The 21,428-nt window shown below is 50.0% G+C and overlaps 1 protein-coding gene and 1 non-coding gene across 6 annotated transcripts in view; one reads left to right on the forward strand and one right to left on the reverse strand.

The window, feature by feature from the left end:
* The first annotated feature begins 448 nt into the window (after nt 1–448).
* The window catches only part of LOC133358598 (nicotinamide N-methyltransferase-like), a 36,914-nt gene continuing 15,934 nt past the window's right edge, over nt 449–21,428 (forward strand). Inside the window, exons 1-2 of one of the 5 annotated variants that reach the window (XM_061576972.1) lie at nt 449–574; nt 1,363–1,460. In XM_061576972.1, coding sequence (XP_061432956.1) covers nt 1,442–1,460 — 19 coding nt within the window. In that variant the 5' untranslated portion in view covers nt 449–574; nt 1,363–1,441. Of the gene's footprint in view, nt 575–624; nt 1,461–20,439; nt 20,567–21,428 lie in introns of those variants that run through there. The other 4 variants (XM_061576971.1, XM_061576973.1, XM_061576969.1 and 1 more) reach the window with 4 other exon arrangements.
* TRNAG-CCC (transfer RNA glycine (anticodon CCC)) lies at nt 14,097–14,169 on the reverse strand. Its single transcript has one exon. It is a non-coding gene; the product is annotated as a tRNA-Gly (tRNA).

The following is a 21,428-nucleotide window of genomic DNA, read 5'->3' on the forward strand; positions in this document are numbered from 1 at the left end:
ACACACATAGGCATGCACTTGAGATACACACACATGGAGTTACACATATCGACGTACACACATACAGGGACTTACACATACATACATAGAGTGACACACACATTGCCGTACACACACATACGGACTATCACACATAGACATCGACTTGAGATATACACACATGGAGTTACACACACATATATGGACGTACACACATACAGCGACTCACACACACACCGACTCACACACACATTGACGTAAACACACATATGTACTTACATCTTATATAGACTCAAAGACGCACACACGGACTAACACACATCGATGAGCACAACAACAGCTGCTGCCCGCTGCGCGGGTCACGTGGCGTGCCTCAACCCCGCACGTCGCACGCCTCGACCCGGGGCACCACCCTCCATGGGGGCAGCCCCCCACGTCCCCCGCCCCTCTCCCCCACGCCACCCGCCCCTCTCGCTTTGTTTCAGTCGTGAACGGGCATGCGCGGGTATTTAAGCGGTGACTCATCCCGATCCATACAGGTTCTAGCAAACGCATCGTATCCCAAGCAAGACGTCGTATTGTGGTAAGGTAAAAGGTAAGGCAAAGGTAGGCTTGTTTTTTTATGTTTTAACTTTTACCTTACTTTGCCGAGGCCTACCTCGAGGCCCGAAGCTCTCTCAACTCCCTGAGCGCCGTCAGCCAGCGGTGCGCGGGGGATAGAGCGAGGGGAGCCGCACGGGGACGGAGGACGAGTGAGCGCGCGCATGCGGCGACAGGGAGAGAGGGTGACCTTCCAGAAAGGGAGTGCTGAGCCGAGCAGTCATCTTATTCTCTTCTTCTTCTCTCTTCTCTTCTTCTTCTCTTCTTCTCTTCTCTTCTCTCTTCTCTTCTCTCTTCTCTTCTCTCTTTCTTATATATATAAGTCTCCACGCGCTCGCGCTTGCGGGGGATTTGGCTCTCGGACGGTGGCCTTAACGTAGAAAAAAAATTGCCGGGCGGCACGCCATAAGCCCCGCGGTGGGAATAGGCTATTTCATTTTCCCATCCCTAAACGCTAAAGTAGTTTAATTAACGCATTTGTGCCGTTTCTATGATTAATTATTTACTTTTGCGCGCCGTCGACCGTACCAAGTGACGCCAATTGTGTGGGGGGGGGGGGGGGGCAAACTCTGCCAAGTGATGCGCCTTAGCTCCATCTCACAGGGACATTTTCTTTTACGCGTTTAAAACCAACACATACACACATAACGCTGCGGATATTTCTTCACAGTGTCACGTCCTATTCGCTCCCCTACCCCCCAACACGATGTGTCCAGTTTATACTACAGATCATATTTTTGTTCTTCTTGCACGCCCGGGGGTCCGGGGGATTCTGGGGGATAGCGGCCCAGCCCCTAGCCTGGCAACGTGCCATCTCCGTCGCCTCGCCAATGTAGGCCAGGACGGGGCTACGCATGGCACAATGCCTCAGCATGGCTATGGTAAGTACAAAGTTCCTTGCTTCTTATGCTAACAACTCAAGTCCATTGTTTTCTATTGTTAAACACATTAGTTGACAAACATTACAATAATCATGTTTGTGTGCATATAATTTATCACGTTCATTGCTTAATATTATGAAACAAATACGTTGCCAGATATTACTATATTTATCTTTGTGTGTACATACCAACTCAGGTTCATTGTTTATCTTTCATTTATGCTTATTTCTGCTTATTTATTAAATGCATTTCTATTGTTTCCATCGCTCACGTCACGCTATTTACTCATACGTAGTACTGCGATACTGATAGCTGTGCCATCATCGGGGATTGTTGTGCCCATCGATGTGTGTTAGTTAATGTGTGCGTCTTTGAGTCCATACGTTTATGCGTGTAGAGCCATGCGTGTCTTTAACTCCATTTGGGTGTCTGTCTTTTTCGAACGGACAACGCCCGATGTGTGTGTGTACGTCGAAGTGTTTGTGTGTGTGTCAGTCCAAGTGTGCGTGTCAGTCCATTTGTGTGCGTATCAGTCGCTGTGTGTGTGTTAGTCCATGTGTGTGTGTTAGTCGATGTGTATGTGTGTGTCAGTCCATATGTGTGTGTGTCAGTCCATATGTGTGTGTGTCAGTCCATATGTGTGTGTGTAAGTCTACATGTATGTGTGTAAGTCCATGCATGTGTGTGTGTGTCACTCGATATGTGTGTGTCAGTCTATTTATGTATGTGTGTGTGAGTACATGTGTGTTTATGTCAATGTGTGTATGTGTCCACGTATGTCTGTGTGTGATTCCATGTGTGTGTGTCTGAGTCGCTGTATGTATGTACGTCGTTATATGTGTGTAACTCCATGTGTGTGTATCTCAAGTGCATGTCTATGTGTGTGTGAGTCCATGTGTGTGTCTGTAAGTCTATGTGTTTGTGTGTGTGTTAGAGTCAATATGTGTGCGTGTGTGTCTCAGTCTATGTGCGTGTGTGTTAGTCGCTGTGTGTGCATGCCTCCATGTTAGTCAGTGTAAGTCAATTTTAATTGCGTGTCTGTAGGTCCATGTGTGCGTCTTAGTCCATGTTTGTGCTTTATTTACCTGCTCAAGGCCTATGATACCATCAGTAGGCCTGGCCTCTGGGTTGTTCTTCGTGCTTTCCGAGTCCCTGACCCACTGCTCACCATCCTTAAGGACCTTCATGATGGTGAGCGGCCCCGCGTCAAACTACGTGGCCGTGAGTCACAGCCATTCCCTGTATACCTCGGGGTGCAACAGGGATGTCCTCTGGCACCCACTTTATTTTACATATATTTGGACCATGTAGTTCGTGGAGCCTTCAATGGCTGTACCAGAAGAATTCCCATCTCGTACAGATACAATGGGAGGCTGATCAATGCCCGGGTGCGGTCAAGGGATGGCTCCCTATTGCTCAACCACGTTATGTATATCGATGATCTGCTAATTGCTGCTCACTCGGAGGAGTTCGCGGTGCTGCTGCTGAACCTGGAGCTTTCCACAAAGAGGTGGGGCCTTATTCATATTCTTAGGTTTTTTCGGTAAAGTCACGTAGGTAACTAAACACCTGCCTGGGTATTTTCTACCATCGGACACTCCACCCCCCACAACTCCCAATTGGTGATGGGGCAGTTGTGGAGATAGTGGAGAGTTTCCCATACCTTGCCAGTGTGCTAATGACCGGCTCCGGTTTAACAGCAGAGGTCTCACTCCGAATCAGTCGAGCCACATAATATTTTCATTGATTGCATAACACTGTGTGGAAGCTACCTGATCTATCACTCCGCATGAAGCTTCAGGTCTTCTCGGCCACGGTCATTCCCTCCCTTCTCTACCCTTGCAAAACTTGGACCCCCCTAATGGAACATGTTCGCAGGTTAGAAACATTTAGGCTGGCCTGCTAACAATCCATCCTGGGTTTAACCATATATGTGTGTGTGTGCGTCTAAGTCGATGTGTTTCTATGTGTGTGGGTCGATGTCTGAGTGTTAAGTCCATGTGTGTCTCTGCTTTTTCGCCCGAGCAACGCCGGGTACTTGCCGCTAGTCACTAAATAAAGAAAGGACGCAAGTCTCAAACCGTCGTGGAAGTCGTTTATTGTTAAATTTTAATCACAGTTCCTATGATCGCTGTTACATTGTTTTTATAGCTTTATTTTTGTAATTTTGAAAACGTTTTGGTTTAGCCATGTTTGTTTGTTGTAGTACATAGTTAGCCTGATAACTTTAATCTAAATTGCCTTATGGTTGTTATTGTTTGACTTGCATCCCACTGGGATTTTTTGCACACAGCGTTGAAATGCGGTGTTTTTTCTGGAAGACTTTTGCTGTTTTTTCCTGGATTTTTCTGTTGCGTGCAGTCACTTTAAGATGTTTCTTGTTCATGTTTTTGTTTGTTGCGGTTGCACCCGAGTCAAGAGCTGCATGGTTCACAGGGTTATAACCTAATAAATGAAACTGAAATGTCGCAGGGATTGAGGAACCTACCTGCAAAATCCTTCTTCAAAGGGGGTCGACGATATGGGGCAATCCTTTACTGATGATAGGGGGAAACGTCATAAATTAGGACCGCTGGAAAATGTGTGGGCTGGACATGGTTTTTCATCTTTTACCTTTGGACGGAAGGGCGTTGAACACATTCCTGCGGAGGGAGCTGGTAGTAACGTTGGGTTACTCAGTCAATGGCCAGGGTCAACGGCGGCGTGGTGTATTCCGCAAATATGCCCGACTGTGAGGGCAGGCACAAGCCGGCGTGAGTAGGTTAAACGTTGATAAGGGCACCACGGGGTGAGCAGCCCCTCCCCACCCAGCCCCACCCCTGCCACCCCCCACCCAGCCCACCCTCCCCACCCAGCCCCTCCGCACCCTCCCCACTCAGCCCCTCCCCACCTTCCCCTCCCCACCAAGCCCCACCCGCCACACCCAGCCCCCCCCTCCCCACCCAGCTCCTCCCTGCACGACGGACGGACAAAATAATCCCCTGTGGGCTGGTGTAACCAGGAGGTTACTACCAGTACTTTTGTACATATGTAGTGACATCGCCAGATACCACAATGATGTGGGTGTAGTACCGGCCCTAGAGGGGCCCGGTGTGCGCTGAATAATAGCGCGAGATGGCACCACGCTTCAAGTGCAGTGCCGACCCTACAGGACAGGGTGCGTGGGTGCCGGCCGAAGAATGAGGCCGTGTGAGGCCATGGCACTCTGGTTGAACTCCCTGCGCGCCGTCAGCCAGCGGTGCACAGGGGATAGAGCGAGGGGAGCCGCGCGGAGACGGAGGACGAGTGAGCGCGCGCATGCGGCGAGAGGGAGAGAAAATAACCTTCCAGAAAGGGAGTGCTGAGCCGAGCAGTCATCACTAAATAAAGAAAGGACGCAAGTCTCAAACCGTCGTGGAAGTCGTTTATTGTTAAATTTTAATCACAGTTCCAATGATCGCTGTTACATTGTTTTTATAGCTTTATTTTTGTAATTTTGAAAAGGTTTTGGTTTAGCCATGTTTGTTTGTTGTAGTACATAGTTAGCCTGATAACTTTAATCAAAATTGCCTTATGGTTGTTATTGTTTGACTCGCATCCCACTGGGATTTTTTGCACACAGCGTTGAAATGCGGTGTTTTTTCTGGAAGACTTTTGCTGTTTTTTCCTGGATTTTTCTGTTGCGTGCAGTCACTTTAAGATGTTTTTTGTTCATGTTTTTGATTGTTGCGGTTACATCCGAGTCAAGAGCTGCATGGTTCACAGGGTTATAACCTAATAAATGAAACTGAAATGTCGCAGGGATTGAGGAACCTACCTGCAAACTCCTTCAAAGGGGGTCGACGATATGGGGCAATCCTTTACTGATGATAGGGGAAACGTCATAAATTAGGACCGCTGGAAAATGTGTGGGCTGGACATGGTTTTTGATCTTTTACCTTTGGACGGAAGGGTGTTGGCCTTTGAGGAGGTGTGAGCCAAATATGATATCCCCCATTCCTAATTTTCCAAATACCTTCAAATTAGGGACGCTATCGAGAAATCTCTGGACAATAACTTAGAGACACTAACCCACCCAATTATTAAATGGTTAGTGGCACATGAAGACAAATACAACTTATCCGAGGCCTACTGGCTCCAAGGAGAGGGAGACCCTGTTCTGAGACTGGCTACCAAAAAATTGTTGGATGGGTCTGTGCCCGATGAGATTGTACCATGGACATGGTGCAATAGATGGTGAGCCCCTAAAGGTCCATCCCCCCACCTTAAATTAATTCAATTTGAAATGTGTACACAGAGCATGACGTATTTAACTAATGAGAACAGGGCAAAATTCATGAAGCCTTCATCAGACTGCCCTCGATGTCCCCCAGATACGGTGCAAAACTATTTCCACACCTTCTGGCTCTGCCCAGATGTGGTGAAACGCTAAAACGAGATTGAGCTTTTTTAAATTACCTATGTGGTACAGACCTATCCCCATCAATAGAGGCCCTATGGGCACTGAAGCTTCCAGCGGACTCAAGGCATCACCACGCTCTCCTTCAAACCTTTGATATAGCCAGCAAGGTTATTCTGGTTCATTGGAAGAACCACGAACAACCCACATGGAAACAGTGGTATAGTATTGTAAGGGATGTCAGGGGAAGGATTCCCGCCAAAAGGAGATGGACAGTGGAGCGGGACAGTGGAAGGGGGAGGAGCAGGCAAGGAGATATAAGAGAAAGAACTGGCGGGAAAGAGGAAATAACTGGTGGGAAATGGACAGAGAAGGCTGGGCACGAGTGTGGACTGGGGGAAGCAATAAAGTACGAACCCCCTGCAACCTTGTGTCGGCTCTCCTTTACAATACGCTCCTAACACGTTGGTATGGAGCACCTGAGCCAAAAGCTTAAGGGAAAGGAGTGAGAATGTGAGGCCAGTTGGTCCCCTCATGCATCTGAAATTCGCTCGCTGGATGAAGGGGTCGGCAGATAGGGACTGATGATAAAGGGTACAACCCCTATGGATTAGATGAGAGACGGACTCGGAAGGGTGGAGGAAAAATATGATCGCTCTTTACCCGTCGCATGTTTTTCTTTGATTTAAGACGCGTTTTGGTTACACCCGTTGGCTTGTCACTCCCTCTCCCTTAAATACTTACCTTACCTCTTACGGTGGTGCCCCGGCATGTTGGGGGCTGCGGGCCAGCTCCCCATCTTCATACCACGCGGGTTTAGCTCATGTTGCTGACGCTTCCAGCACGCGACACAACGTGATGTATTGCATAAATGAAAAAAAAATCTTAAAATAAATGAAAGTTACAATAGGCTCATGACACATACTGATGGGTATGCAAGTGAAAACAGATGTGTTAAGAGGAGACCTAAGAGACTCAACCAACTTAGATTCCCTGTGAAGAGCTATTTACTATTTGTATTTAACCAGGTAAGGTCCCACTGATTTAGACAGCTCTTTTTCATAAGTGACCTGGCCACAAATGATAGTTCTGTGAAATGGTGTGGAAATTTATAGCAGCCAAATACAGCTCTCTAAACGCATTTTGATTAAAAATGCGGAGGGAAAAACCGGAGGACCCAGAGAAAAATCCACGCGACCACGAGGAGAGCGACATGCAAGCTTGAAATATACAGCAGGTGCCAGGGTCGGGATCGAACCCACGTACGCCTGTACATCACGCCAGGTAGTTAACATCTCGGCACCGTGGCGTCTCCACTGAAGCCAATGTTGTGGGGAATCGCGTTCCGCATACGAGTCCATGAAACAGGTATTTAAAACTTCTTTCCCGCCGTATGTAGCCAACTGTGCTAATCGGAGGCGAGGGGGAAGGACAACTAAACAGAAAAATAAGTTATAAAGAAAATAGTTTTTAACTTGAATTACTTTAAAAGTGCATGGCAGCAGCATGCAATCCCTCGTAAACACCAACAAGTGTACACCACACACCACAGGTAGCACTGTGCAGGTGGCATTGAATATTATCAGCAAGCGCCATGCAGAATAAACACGCGCGCATCACTCGAGAGCCAGCGATCACAACAGTTGACATGAATATGCAACAGTTCCCAGTAACACGAGAATACAAAACATTACCACGCTTCAGGAGATTATTCTGACAGTGGCGTTTCACCGACGTCCTGTGCATAACATGAATAAAGCTGCATTTACCTGCAGCTGGCAAGTGTGATGTAACATGCTAACCAGGGTTAGAATACGCTAATCTGGCGATGGCCTATGCCGATTATGTCGTGGAGTAATACTGATTCGGCGGTGCCATTGAATAATTAATCTCTGTATGAATGTGCGTCTGTTTCTCTTAATCAGTCTCTCTGTAGGTCTATTTTTCTGTATCTGTATAGATTCTCTTTTCCCTGTCTCTATGTCTCTATCTACAACTGCATCTTTGTTTGTGTCGATGTTTGTCTCTTATCGAGAGACATATCTTTGTAGGAATGTCTACGTATCTCTGTACGTGTCTATCATCTAATAACACACTCATGCGCGTGTAACACATTCCTGCGGAGGGAGCTGGTAGTAACGTTGGGTTACTCAGTCAATGGCCAAGGTTAACGGCGGCGTGGTGTATTCCGCAAATATGCCCGACTGTGAGGGCAGGCACAAGCCGGCGTGAGTAGGTTAAACGTTGATAAGGGCACCACGGGGTGAGCAGCCCCTCCCCACCCAGCCCCACCCCTGCCACCCCCCACCCAGCCCCACCCTCCCCACCCAGCCCCTCCGCACCCTCCCCACTCAGCCCCTCCCCACCCTCCCCTCCCCACCAAGCCCCACCCGCCGCACCGAGCCCCTCCCTCCCTACCCAGCTCCTCCCTGCACGACGGACGGACAAAATAATCCCCTGTGGGCTGGTGTAACCAGGAGGTTACTACCAGTACTATTGTACATATGTGGTGACATCGCCAGATACCACAATGATGTGGGTGTAGTACCGGCCCTAGAGGGGCCCGGTGTGCGCTGAATAATAGCGCGAGATGGCACCACGCTTCAAGTGCAGTGCCGACCCTACAGGACAGGGTGCGTGGGTGCCGGCCGAAGAATGAGGCCGTGTGAGGCCATGGCACTCTGGTTGAACTCCCTGCGCGCCGTCAGCCAGCGGTGCGCAGGGGAGAGAGCGAGGGGAGCCACGCGGGGACGGAGGACGAGTGAGCGCGCGCATGCGGCGAGAGGGAGAGAAAATAACCTTCCAGAAAGGGAGTGCTGAGCCGAGCAGTCATCACTAAATAAAGAAAGGACGCAAGTCTCAAACCGTCGTGGAAGTCGATTATTGTTAAATTTTAATCACAGTTCCAATGATCGCTGTTACATTGTTTTTATAGCTTTATTTTTGTCATTTTGAAAACGTTTTGGTTTAGCCATGTTTGTTTGTTGTAGTACATAGTTAGCCTGATAACTTTAATCTAAATTGCCTTATGGTTGTTATTGTTTGACTTGCATCCCACTGGGATTTTTTGCACACAGCGTTGAAATGCGGTGTTTTTTCTGGAAGACTTTTGCTGTTTTTTCCTGGATTTTTCTGTTGCGTGCAGTCACTTTAAGATGTTTTTTGTTCATGTTTTTGTTTGTTGCGGTTGCACCCGAGTCAAGAGCTGCATGGTTCACAGGGTTATAACCTAATAAATGAAACTGAAATGTCGCAGGGATTGAGGAACCTACCTGCAAAGTCGTTCTTTAAAGGGGGTCGACGATATGGGGCAATCCTTTACTGATGATAGGGGAAACGTCATAATTTAGGACCGCTGGAAAATGCGTGGGCTGGACATGGTTTTTGATCTTTTACCTTTGGACGGAAGGGTGTTGGCCTTTGAGGAGGTGTGAGCCAAATATGATATCCCCCATTCCCAATTTTCCAAATACCTTCAAATTAGGGACGCTATCGAGAAATCTCTGGACAATAACTTAGAGACACTAACCCACACAATTATTAAATGGTTAGTGGCACATGAAGACAAATACAACTTATCCGAGGCCTACTGGCTCCAGGGAGAGGGAGACCCTGTTCTGAGACTGGCTACCAAAAAATTGTTGGATGGGTCTGTGCCCGATGAGATTGTACCATGGACATGGGGCAAGAGATGGTGAGCCCCTAAAGGTCCATCCCCCCACCTTAAATTAATTCAATTTGAAATTTGTACACAGAGCATGACGTATTTAACTATGAGAACAGGGCAAAATTCATGAAGCCTTTGTAATGGGTTCCGGAGACACTTGTAGAGGTAACTTCTTTATTACAACACAACACTCCAACAGTCCTGATACTCTGTTACAGCCTAGGTACACAGCCTCGGTACACAGCCTAGATACTCTATTCTGGCTACGCTCTGGAACTCGCCCTCACCAGGTCGTAGAGTCGGGAGTTCCAGAGTCCCACCACTGGCTCTCACAGCATCCCAGGGTCTTCAGATGGCTGGTCGTGGGTCTTGGGTCTTGAGTTACAACTCGGCCCCGATCGTCCAGGGAGCTCTCCTTTTATGCCTGGTCCAAAAAGGGGTGGGGCCGTGTGCGCCACCAGACATCCCGCAGAGTACACACAGCCCCCCCCCCAGTTGGCGGCGCCTAGAGGCTTAAGCGTCTGGGAACCCAACGCCTGGCGCCCAGAGGCTTAAGCGTCTGGACCCCCTGGGAACCCAGCGCCTGGCGCCCAGAGGCTTAAGCGTCTGGACTCACCTGGGATCCCAGAGCCCCCAGCAGCCCCTCCCTTCTTATGTCACTACATTACCCCCCTCTACGTAGCCTCCAGCCGTCCCGGCTGTCAATAATTAGAAAGTTTAAATTTACGAAAGGGAGAGAGAGAGAAAAAAAATACGCGAGCCTCAACAGGAAAAGAAAAGAGAACAAGAAAAGCAACCATAAATACCATAACCAACCTGTATAACTTTACACTATATACAAGCATCAATCAACAAAAAGGTGAAGCAATGACACGTGAACAAACGATCCGCGGCACACCTAGCCCTCCTCGGGATCCGCATAGAAAACGGGGAATTAACAACAACAAATATACAGATTCCGACGCGTTGGATGCACAACCACCGCATGGATGGCAGGGTTCCACACCACCCTGCCAGCCTCCCATCCGTCAGGTGGAGAGAAGGCGAAGACCAACATGTCGAGCATCCCTCTACACACACTTATCCGGACGTCTGTCTACGTCCCGGGTCGAGAAGTCGTACTTCAGGGCCGACCCATGTACTGGGCAAAGAAGTCGCACTTCAGGGCTGCTCCAGTATCTACATTCAAAAAATATATATCTAAAATTTACATGACACAAACAAAATAAATCTGCCTGCTCCTGTCCATAAATGGTGGCCGCACGCATGAACCGCATCTCCAAAAGGCATCCCGTGCTTGCGTCCCAGCAGCCCTCAATGAGGACCACCACCGACATTACATGTCAACCGTTAGCACCCCCCGCCTTTCCAACGTGGCGCCTCCATCGTAAAACTGCGCACGTCGGCCATATCGGGGGGGAATTTCCGTGTTACCACCCCACCGCCTTTCTGATGCGGCATCACAACCAGTAGCACACGTCGGCCATATCGGGGGGCTTCAACCCAGTCTCTCTCCAAGACTCGCATCGCAGCATATAGCTGTACCGACCGAGCTGAGACCCAATCTCTCTCCAAGACTCGCATCGCAGCATATAGCTGTACCGACCGATCTGAGACCCAATCTCTCTCCAAGACTCGCATCGCAGCATATAGCTGTACCGACCGATCTGAGACCCAACCTCTCTCCAAGACTCGCATCGCAGCATATAGCTGTACCGACCGAGCTGAGACCCAATCTCTCTCCAAGACTCGCATCGCAGCATATAGCTGTACCGACCGATCTGAGACCCAATCTCTCTCCAAGACTCGCATCGCAGCATATAGCTGTACCGACCGATCTGAGACGACCCATCGTTCACTCCCTGCACAACATGCACCCTAACAACTGAGGGATACAGTCCCAACGTAACGGGACAACTACACCTGAACACCACGAATCTCCAGCCCACTGTTTCAACACGCCTCGGCGTGTTTCAATCTCCGGGCCGTCAGGGCGAGCCTACTGCTCCAGACGCACCACAGAGGGTCTCAACCTCCGGGCCGTCAGGTCAAGCCGTCAGCTATTCTATGACGGGACCACACTCTCCGAGCCCTGTGAGCGCACAGCCCATTAGGCTAGACATGCCACGGAGTGTCTCTATCTCCGGGCTGTCAGGTCAAGCCGTCAGCCATAGCATGACGGGACCACAACTCTCGTGTTAGACACGCAACATCCGCTGGGCCATCCTGGTCAGGATCTGCACCCCAAGATATTTGAGAGCCAGCATGACAATTCCAAATCCTTGGCAGCATGTCACCATCTCAAGATATATGCCCCATACAGTATATACATCGTTAACAATGACAGCACAAGCTATACATTAACAATCACGAACAAAGCTCAATACAAACCATACATTGTTAACAATCACAAGCAAAGTTTCGCACACACATTGACAACACTCACGGGCGAAGCTCCACACAGTTTACCCAACAACAGTCATGACTCGCCGACGACAACGAAGAAAATGTCAACAAAAAAATCATTAATCCGGAGCGCGTAAATGTACGAAATGTCAGGGGCCTGGTCTCCCGACCTCCAACCTTTGGCCAGAGCAGCAAAGGCGGCGACCAGCGTGTCAGTCGATGTGCCGGCCCCGGCGCTGGTTACAGTAAGAATGGCGCCCTCACTGTCCGGTCGCAGCGCTGATGACGCGGTATGCTAGGTTGCAAACAGCTGTCACCCGGCGGTGAGGGACGCAGCGCTGATGATGCGGCGTCTCCGGGTTGGCCCACGCTGGGCCCGGAAGTGACGTCGCTCCCAGCGGTCACTGCTACTCTGGTGGAAGTGATGTCATTCCCGGAAGTATCCCTCACATCCGTGGGGGGGACGCCGGTGGCGGGAATGGCGGCGGCGTCCACCATGTTTGTGGCGGCGGCGGCGGTGGGCTCGGGCGAGCGCCGCGCCTCCTCTCTCTCTCCCGCCATCGCCCGCGAGCACCGCATCTCGCCCAGGAGGGAGGCGGTGGCGCAGAGCAGCTCTGCGAGGCGAAGCAGCGCCTCCTCCATCTCTGCTCCCGACGCTGGAGAGGGGACGGTCGGCGGAGGAGACAGCTGCTTAGCCGGCGGTGCGGCGTTGTTGTCGGCCGGCGGTGCAGCGTCGCTGTCGGCCGGCGTTGGCCGCCCCATCGCTGCCTGCTCCTCTTCATCGCCGTCAGGACTGAAGGTACGTGGCTTACTTCTTGTCTCCATAGCTACTTCTGACGCCAAATGTAACGGGTTCCGGAGACACTTGTAGAGGTAACTTCTTTATTACAACACAACACTCCAACAGTCCTGATACTCTATTACAGCCTAGGTACACAGCCTAGGTACACAGCCTAGATACTCTACTCTGGCTACGCTCTGGAACTCGCCCTCACCAGGTCGTAGAGTCGGGAGTTCCAGAGTCCCACCACTGGCTCTCACAGCATCCCAGGGTCTTCAGATGGCTGGTCGTGGGTCTTGGGTCTTGAGTTACAACTCGGCCCCGATCGTCCAGGGAGCTCTCCTTTTATGCCTGGTCCAACAAGGGGTGGGGCCATATGCGTCACCAGACATCTCACAGAGCACACACAGCCCCCCCCCCCCCCCCCCGTTGGCGGCGCCCAGAGGCTTAAGCGTCTGGGAACCCAACGCCTGGCGCCCAGAGGCTTAAGCGTCTGGACCCCCTGGGAACCCAGCGTCTGGCGCCCAGAGGCTTAAGCGTCTGGACTCGCCTGGGATCCCAGAGCCCCCAGCAGCCCCTCCCTTCTTATGTCACTACACCTTCATCAGACTGCCCTCGATGTCCCCCAGATACGGTGCAAAACTATTTCCACACCTTCTGGCTCTGCCCAGATGTGGTGAAACGCTAAAACGAGATTGAGCTTTTTTTAATTACCTATGTGGTACAGACCTATCCCCATCAATAGAGGCCCTATGGGGACTGAAGCTTCCAGCGGACTCAAGGCATCAACACGCTCTCCTTAAAACCTTTGATATAGCCAGCAAGGTTATTCTGGTTCATTGGAAGAACCACGAACAACCCACATGGAAACAGTGGTATAGTATTGTAAGGGATGTCAGGGGAAGGATTCCCGCCAAAAGGAGATGGACAGTGGAGCGGGACAGTGGAAGGGGGAGGAGCAGGCAAGGAGATATAAGAGAAAGAACTGGCGGGAAAGAGGAAATAACTGGTGGGAAATGGACAGAGAAGGCTGGGTACGAGTGTGGACTGGGGGAAGCAACAAGTAAACCCGTAAAAACAAAGTTTTTCACTCTAAATCCTTTATATGCGTGGCAGCTAGAGTCCTCTCGTCCTCTGGCTTGAGATGGCTGCAATCTATGGGTCAGATGATTGTCTGCCAGTATTAAGCAATTGGTAATTAAATATTTAATTTGTTTTCCCTAAACAGTGTAAAATTTTGGAAAAAAATGTTCACGAAAATTAATTGTCACACACAAAGAGTCAGTGTGGAAAATGTCAGCTCGATTGGATCACGGGAAGTGGGTTAAAAAACGAGCGAAAGATTTGCACGGTCCTAAGCAAGCAAGCGAACTTAATATAAAGGATTTAAAATATATTCGCCTGTGGAGGACGCGGGGATCGAACCCGCGACCTTTGGCATGGGAAGCGAGGGCGCTACCAACTGCGCTACTCCGCCACGGCCTGTGGAGCGGTTACGCTCTGGGCTCCTATACTGTGACGTTCAGCCAAAGCCATGAATGAGTTCTATTTGAATAAATGTAAAATACATTTTTTTTGCCTAAACAGTGTAAAATTTTTGAATTTTTTTTTCACGAACATTAATTGTCTGTCACAACGAGTCTGTGTGGAAAATGTCAGCTCGATTGGATCACGGGAAGTGGGTTAAAAAACGACCGAAAGATTTGCACAGTCGTAAGCAAGCAAGCAAGCACGCACGCAAGCAAGCAAGCACGCAAGCAAGCGAACTTAATATAAAGGATTTAATAAAGTACGAACCCCCTGCATCCTTGTGTCGGCTCTCCTTTACAGTACGCTCCTAACACGTTGGTATGGGGCACCTGAGCCAAAAGCTTAAGGGAAAGGAGTGAGAATGTGAGGCCAGTTGGTCCCCTGATGCATCTGAAATTCGCTAGCTGGATAAAGGGGTCGGCAGATAGGGACTGATGATAAAGGGTACAACCCCTATGGATTAGATGAGAGACGGACTCGGAAGGGTGGAGGAAAAATATGATCGCTCTTAATGTGGAGGGAAAAACCGGAGGACCCAGAGAAAAATCCACGCGACCACGAGGAGAGCGACATGCAAGCTTGAAATATACAGCAGGTGCCAGGGTCGGGATCGAACCCACGTACGCCTGTACACCAGGCCAGGTAGTAAACATCTCGGCACCGTGGCGTCTCCACTGAAGCCAATGTTGTGGGGAATCGCGTTCCGCATACGAGTCCATGAAACAGGTATTTAAAACTTATTTTCCGCCGTATGTAGCCAACTGTGCTAATCGGAGGCGAGGGGGAAGGACAACTAAACAGAAAAATAAGTTATAAAGAAATTAGTTTTTAATTTGAATTACCTTAAAAGTGCATGGCAGCAGCATGCAATCCCTCGTAAACACCAACAAGTGTACACCACACACCACAGGTAGCACTGTGCAGGTGGCATTGAACATTATCAGCAAGCGCCATGCAGAATAAACACGCGCGCATCACTCGAGAGCCAGCGATCACAACAGTTGACATGAATATGCAACAGTTCCCAGTAACACGCGAATACAAAACATTACCACGCTTCAGGAGATTATTCTGACAGTGGCGTTTCACCGACGTCCTGTGCATAACATGAATAAAGCTGCATTTACCTGCAGCTGGCAAGTGTGATGTAACATGCTAACCAGGGTTAGAATACGCTAATCTGGCGATGGCCTATGCCGATTATGTCGTGGAGTAATACTGATTCGGCGGTGCCATTGAATAATTAATCTCTGTATGAATGTGCGTCTGTTTCTCTTAATCAGTCTCTCTGTAGGTCTATTTTTCTGTATCTATATCGATTTCTCTTTTCCCTGTCTCTATGTCTCTATATCTACAACTGCATCTTTGTTTGTGTCTATGTTTGTCTCTTATTGAGAGACATATCTTTGTAGGAATGTCTACGTATCTCTGTACGTGTCTATCATCTAATAACACACTCATGCGCGTTTAACACATTCCTGCCGAGGGAGCTGGTAGTAACGTTGGGTTACTCAGTCAATGGTCATGGTCAACGGCGGCGTGGTGTATTCCGCAAATATGCCTGACTGTGAGGGCAGGCACAAGCCGGCGTGAGTAGGTTAAACGTTGATAAGGGCACCACGTGGTGAGCAGCCCCTCCCCACCCAGCCCCACCCCTGCCACCCCCCACCCAGCCCCACCCTCCCCACCCAGCCCCTCCGCACCCTCCCCACTCAGCCCCTCCCCACCCTCCCCTCCCCACCAAGCCCCACCCGCCGCACCCAGCCCCTCCCTCCCCACCCAGCTCCTCCCTGCACGACGGACGGGCAAAATAATCCCCTGTGGGTTGGTGTAACCAGGAGGTTACTACCAGTACTATTGTACATATATGTGGTGACATCGCCAGATACCACAATGATGTGGGTGTAGTACCAGCCCTAGAGGGGCCCGGTGTGCGCTGAATAATAGCGCGAGATGGCACCACGCTTCAAGTGCAGTGCCGACCCTACAGGACAGGGCGCGTGGGTTCTGGAAGGTGGACGTGGCCAAGGGTGGAGCCGGCCATGCCGCAGAGAATATAAGCCGGGTCCCGAGAGGGACCAGGGTGGTTGTTCATCCAGGAAGAAACCCTTTGTCTACATTCTCCGTTCAACGAGTCTCCGACACGTGGACCTGGGCCGACGTCATTGGTTCCGGTCCGTAGTATCAGTTACGTTGTAACTAGTGTGGTCACCACCTTAGGTTGTTATTCTGTTAAGGGGAAGTTACCCCGTGTGTTGGAACTGAATGAATGTGTTCCCTCCAAATTTAAGTCTGCGACTCAGTTGAACCCATTACACATACACGAATAGAGACTGATGGGACAAATGCAGGTGCTGTCAGTGAGGATCTTATGAAAGTCGGTGTGACACACGAGGATGTGGCATGGACAGCAGAAGCACCATGCTCTGGCAACTTTTGTCTCCCAGTGGTGATGTTAACACATCGCTCCTGAGGCTAATTTTAGGCTATCCTAGAGGAGACCCAGACCCTCTTCAGATATTACTCGCAGTAGATGCTGGCTACCATGCAACTGCATTGTGGACGCGAAAAACACGTCCAGTATATATACACAAAGCATTTTATAGCACGCGAATGAACATAAACTACATTGACACGTGCAAAGACAAACGGATAGAGAGGTGGTGCAGTGGATAACGCGCTGCCATATAAACCTGGTGACCTGAGACTGATGCCTGGCCATTGCGATTGTCAGTGACGAGTGACATGGGCCTGTGCGCATGTTCGTTGACCATTATTTTGCACCGTACGTAGCTAACAGTGCGGGGGGACAACAACAAACTAAACACAAAAATCAGTTCTAAAGTAATGAGTTTTCAATCTGGATTATTTTAAAGTGCATGTCAGCAGCGTGCAATCCCTTTGTAAACATGGACACGTGTACACGATACACCACAGGCAGCAGCACTGGGCAGGTCCCGTGTAAACATTATTAGCGAGCGCCACGCAGAATAAACATGCGCATCGCATCACTCAAGAGGCAGCAATCATTACAACTGTTTGACGTTAAGAGCGGGCAACAATAAGTTCTGAGTGATGTGGGGGTCGCTGGCCCCCGAGATCCCTCCCTCGATAATGCTTACGGCCGGGATAACATCATTACTCGCCCCCCGCTACTAGGCGAACCGCTGCTGGGTTCCTCACCCATGGGGTGGGAGCCGTCGCTCGAGGATTCCCCTCCACCTCGGGTCCGCGTAGTAGGCATGGTTAGTTACCGAGTAGTATTACGTCCCCTTCACACTACCACGATACCTCCCTTTCTTAATCGCGCACCTGTATCCTACACGTAGTGAACGTACGCCCACACCCACACACAGCTCCGCGCGCTCTCACTCAACACTGACTACTCACGTTATGATCGCGCACCTGTATCATACACGTAGCGAATGCACGCGCACACACGCAGCTCCACACGCGACACCCTCTCTTGCGCCGCTCTGCGCAGCACTCCCACGTGGCGAGCCGCCGTATACACAGCACCACACGCGTTCACACTTCTCAGCGAGATCACACGAGGCCACGATCAGCTATTAATGATTTATTCTCGGATACCTGAGAATTATTGCTAAATCAGTATGAATCGACGAGGCTGGCCTATTCTGCTACCCCTGGACCTATTCCCTATTTATCGGCTTATGATACTATTTCACCTTCTTACTCACGGTTCGAAGTATTCGGTGTCCCGTGGATTTTCCTCGCTGCTCGTCTGGACACGTTGCACGGACGTCCAGAGGGCAGAGCTGGGAGCCGTCTTTGCCGCTGGTTTCTTGGAGTGAGAGAGCGTTCACCTCTCTCCCTCCTGCTTTTATACCCAAAACTACAAATAAATTCCCACTCGCCCGCCTTTCTAGCCAATCGGGTCGTCGCGTTCCCAGCTTTATTCTTGAATAATCCTAACAATGGGCGCATACGCGCTTGAGCCCGTTTTGTCATGCCAATTATGCCGCGGCATCCATCACAAAGGCTTGCCGTGGGAAGTTATGCACGGAGCTTCCGCGTGCCTCCGCCCCTCTGATTATTCATAATTCCAGCTTTACCCTTTAATTTCCCTAATAATGGCGCCTACACGCTCGAGCCCCTTTTGTCCTGCCAATTATGCCGTCTCGCTCCTCCCCTGCCTGTCTCGTCGATAAATGTGCATGTGTGGGGGGTGCGTTTCAACCGCGGTGGCCGAGTGGCCCCTTGCCGTGACCATGCAATCTTAATGCCGGTCACAGCGCCGCGGTGCGAAGTAGCACCGGGGGAGGTCGTCCAATTCCCTGGTCGCCGGGAACCGTGAAGGTTAATCCCGATAAGGGTTTCTCGGATTAAAACCGGTCGGCCAGGTGACTTCCCCTCAGAGTTCTATGGGGGGGGGGGGGGGAATGCGTGCGGGTGTGTTTATGTGAGGTGAGGTGAGGGGGACGCGGGGTCGGCTCCGGCACTCGGTGGTGGCGAGGTCGGGGATGGGGCGCCCGCCGAGCGGCTTCGTGGCGGCGGCATCACAGTGACTCGAGAGATTGTTGATCAATTGATTATTCCGATTATTGCTAAAGTATTCTTGGTTCTTTCGGTAAAGTCACGTAAAAAAAATAAACAAAGAACCACGACGTTTCGATCGCAACACAAGCGGTCTTCGTGAGGCAGAGAGAAAAGAGGGGGCAAGCCTCCAAATGCAACTACTTAAAAGGGCTTTCAGAGTGAGAAAACCTGTGCGGCGTAAACAGCATGGGCGGGGCAGCCAGCGCCAATGTCGGAGCAAAGCACCACAAGTACAGTGGAACCTCGGTATACGACCGCTTTGGAATAAGTCGAATTTGGTATACGTCGTGTTTTTTAGAGAAAAAAAATGTCTTCGGATACGACGTCTTGCTTGGGATACGATGCGTTTGCTAGAACTTGTATGGATCGGGATGAGTCACCGCGTACAGTACCCGCGCATGCCCGTTCACGACTGAAACAAAGCGAGAGGGGTGGGTGGCGTGGGGGAGAGGGGCGGGGGACGTGGGGGAGAGGGGCGGGGGACGTGGGGGGCTGCCCCCATGGAGGGTGGAGCCCCGGGTCGAGGCGCGCGACGTGCGGGGTTGAGGCACGCCACGTGACCAGCGCAGCGGGCAGCAGCACGGTTACGTGGCTTCTGTATGCATTTTAGTAATTAGTGTCTAAATTATTTTATACAACCACCATTAATGTATAATATGCCTTATAAAATATAATTTATTTTCCTCTGGAACGGATTATTTCCTTTCCCTTTATTTCTTATGGGAAAAATTCGTTTGGTATACGTCATTTTCGGTATAAGTCCTACCTTCTGGAACGAATTAATGACGTATATCGAGGTGCCACTGTACAAGTAGCGCAAGTAAAGTGAGTGCATTAGAAAACGGGGGGAGGGAGGGGGCAGAGACAGGGGGAGAGAGAGAGAGAGGGGTAAAGATATAGGTGGAGCTGAAGGCGAGGGCGCAGTCCAAGTGTGTTAGACATTGGGGGGAGGAAGAGGGTAGAGATATGGGGCAGAGAGAGGGGTGGTAAAGATAGGGGGGAGAGAGGGGGGTAGAGATGGGGGGGGGGGGCATTGCACCTCGCTACACCCATTCACGCTGCTGACGGTAGAGGTTGACAAGAAAACACAAATCAAGTCATGACCCAAAGTGTTTGATGACATCTTTCCAATGATGGCTGAGTTTAAAACCGTCATCTCGGTTGAAATTGTGTCTATCTTTTTCTTTCTTATCTTTCTTCTTATATATAAAAGTCTCCACGCGCTCGCACTTGCGGGGGATTTGGCTCTCGGACGGTGGCCTTAACGTAGAAAAAAAATTGCCGGGCGGCACGCCCTAAACCCCGCGGTGGGAATAGGCTATTTCATTTTCACATCCCTAAACGTTAAAGTAGTTTAATTAACGCATTTGTGCCGTTTCTATTATTAATTATTTACTTTTGCGCGCCGTCGACCGTACCAAGTGACGCCAATTGTGTGGGGGGGGGCAGACCCTGCCAAGTGATGCGCCTTGGCTCCATCTCACAGGGACATTTTCTTTTACGCGTTTAAAACCAACACATACACACATAACGCTGCGGATATTTCTTCACAGTGTCACGTCCTATTCGCTCCCCTCCCCCCAACACGATGTGTCCAGTTTATACTACAGACTCCGTAGATCATATTTTTGTGCTTACATAGCATTATTCTTGCACGCCCGGGGGATTCTGAGGGGGGGGGGGTAGCGGCCCAGCCCCTAGCCTGGCAACGTGCCAACTCCGTCGCCTCGCCAATGGAGGCCAGGGCGGGGCTACGCATGGCACAAGGCCTCAGCATGGCTATGGTAAGTACAAAGTTCCTTGCTTCTTACGCTAACAACTCAAGTCCATTGTTTTCTATTGTTAAACACATTAGTTGACAAACATTACAATAATCATGTTTGTGTGCAGATAATTTATCACGTTCATTGCTTAATATTATGAAACAAATACGTTGCCAGATATTACTATATTTATCTTTGTGTGCACATTCCAACTCAGGTTCATTGTTTATCTTTCATTTACACTTATTTCAGCTTATTTATTAAATGCATTTCTATTGTTTCCATCGCTCACGTCACGCTATTTACTCATACGTAGTACAGCGATACTGATAGCTGTGCCATCATCGGGGATTGTTGTGCCCATCGATGTGTGTTAGTCCATGTGTGCGTCTTTGAGTCCATACGTTTATGCGTGTAGAGCCATGCGTGTCTTTGACTCCATGTGGGTGTCTGTCTTTTTCGAACGGACAACGCCCGATGTGTGTGTGTACGTCGAAGTGTTTGTGTGTGTGTGTCAGTCCAAGTGTGCGTGTCAGTCCATTTGTGTGCGTATCAGTCACTGTGTGTGTGTTAGTCCATGTGTGTGTGTTAGTCGATGTGTGTGCATGGCTACATCTGAGTTTGTAAGTCAATGTGCATTTGTGTGTCTGTGTGTCAGTCAATGTGTATGTGTGTGTCAGTCCATATGTGTGTGTGTCAGTCCATATGTGTGTGTGTAAGTCCACATGTGTGTGTAAGTCCATACATGTGTGTGTGTTACTGGATGTGTGTGTGTAAGTCAGTGCGTGTGTGCGAGTCGATATGTGTGTGTCAGTCTATGTATGTGTGTGTGAGTACATGTGTGTTTATGTCAATGTGTGTATGTGTCCACGTATGTCTGTGT

Source organism: Lethenteron reissneri, chromosome 62 (genome assembly GCF_015708825.2).
Source record: "Lethenteron reissneri isolate LAM-NWPU_2019-01 chromosome 62, ASM1570882v1, whole genome shotgun sequence".
Lineage (NCBI taxonomy): Eukaryota > Metazoa > Chordata > Hyperoartia > Petromyzontiformes > Petromyzontidae > Lethenteron > Lethenteron reissneri.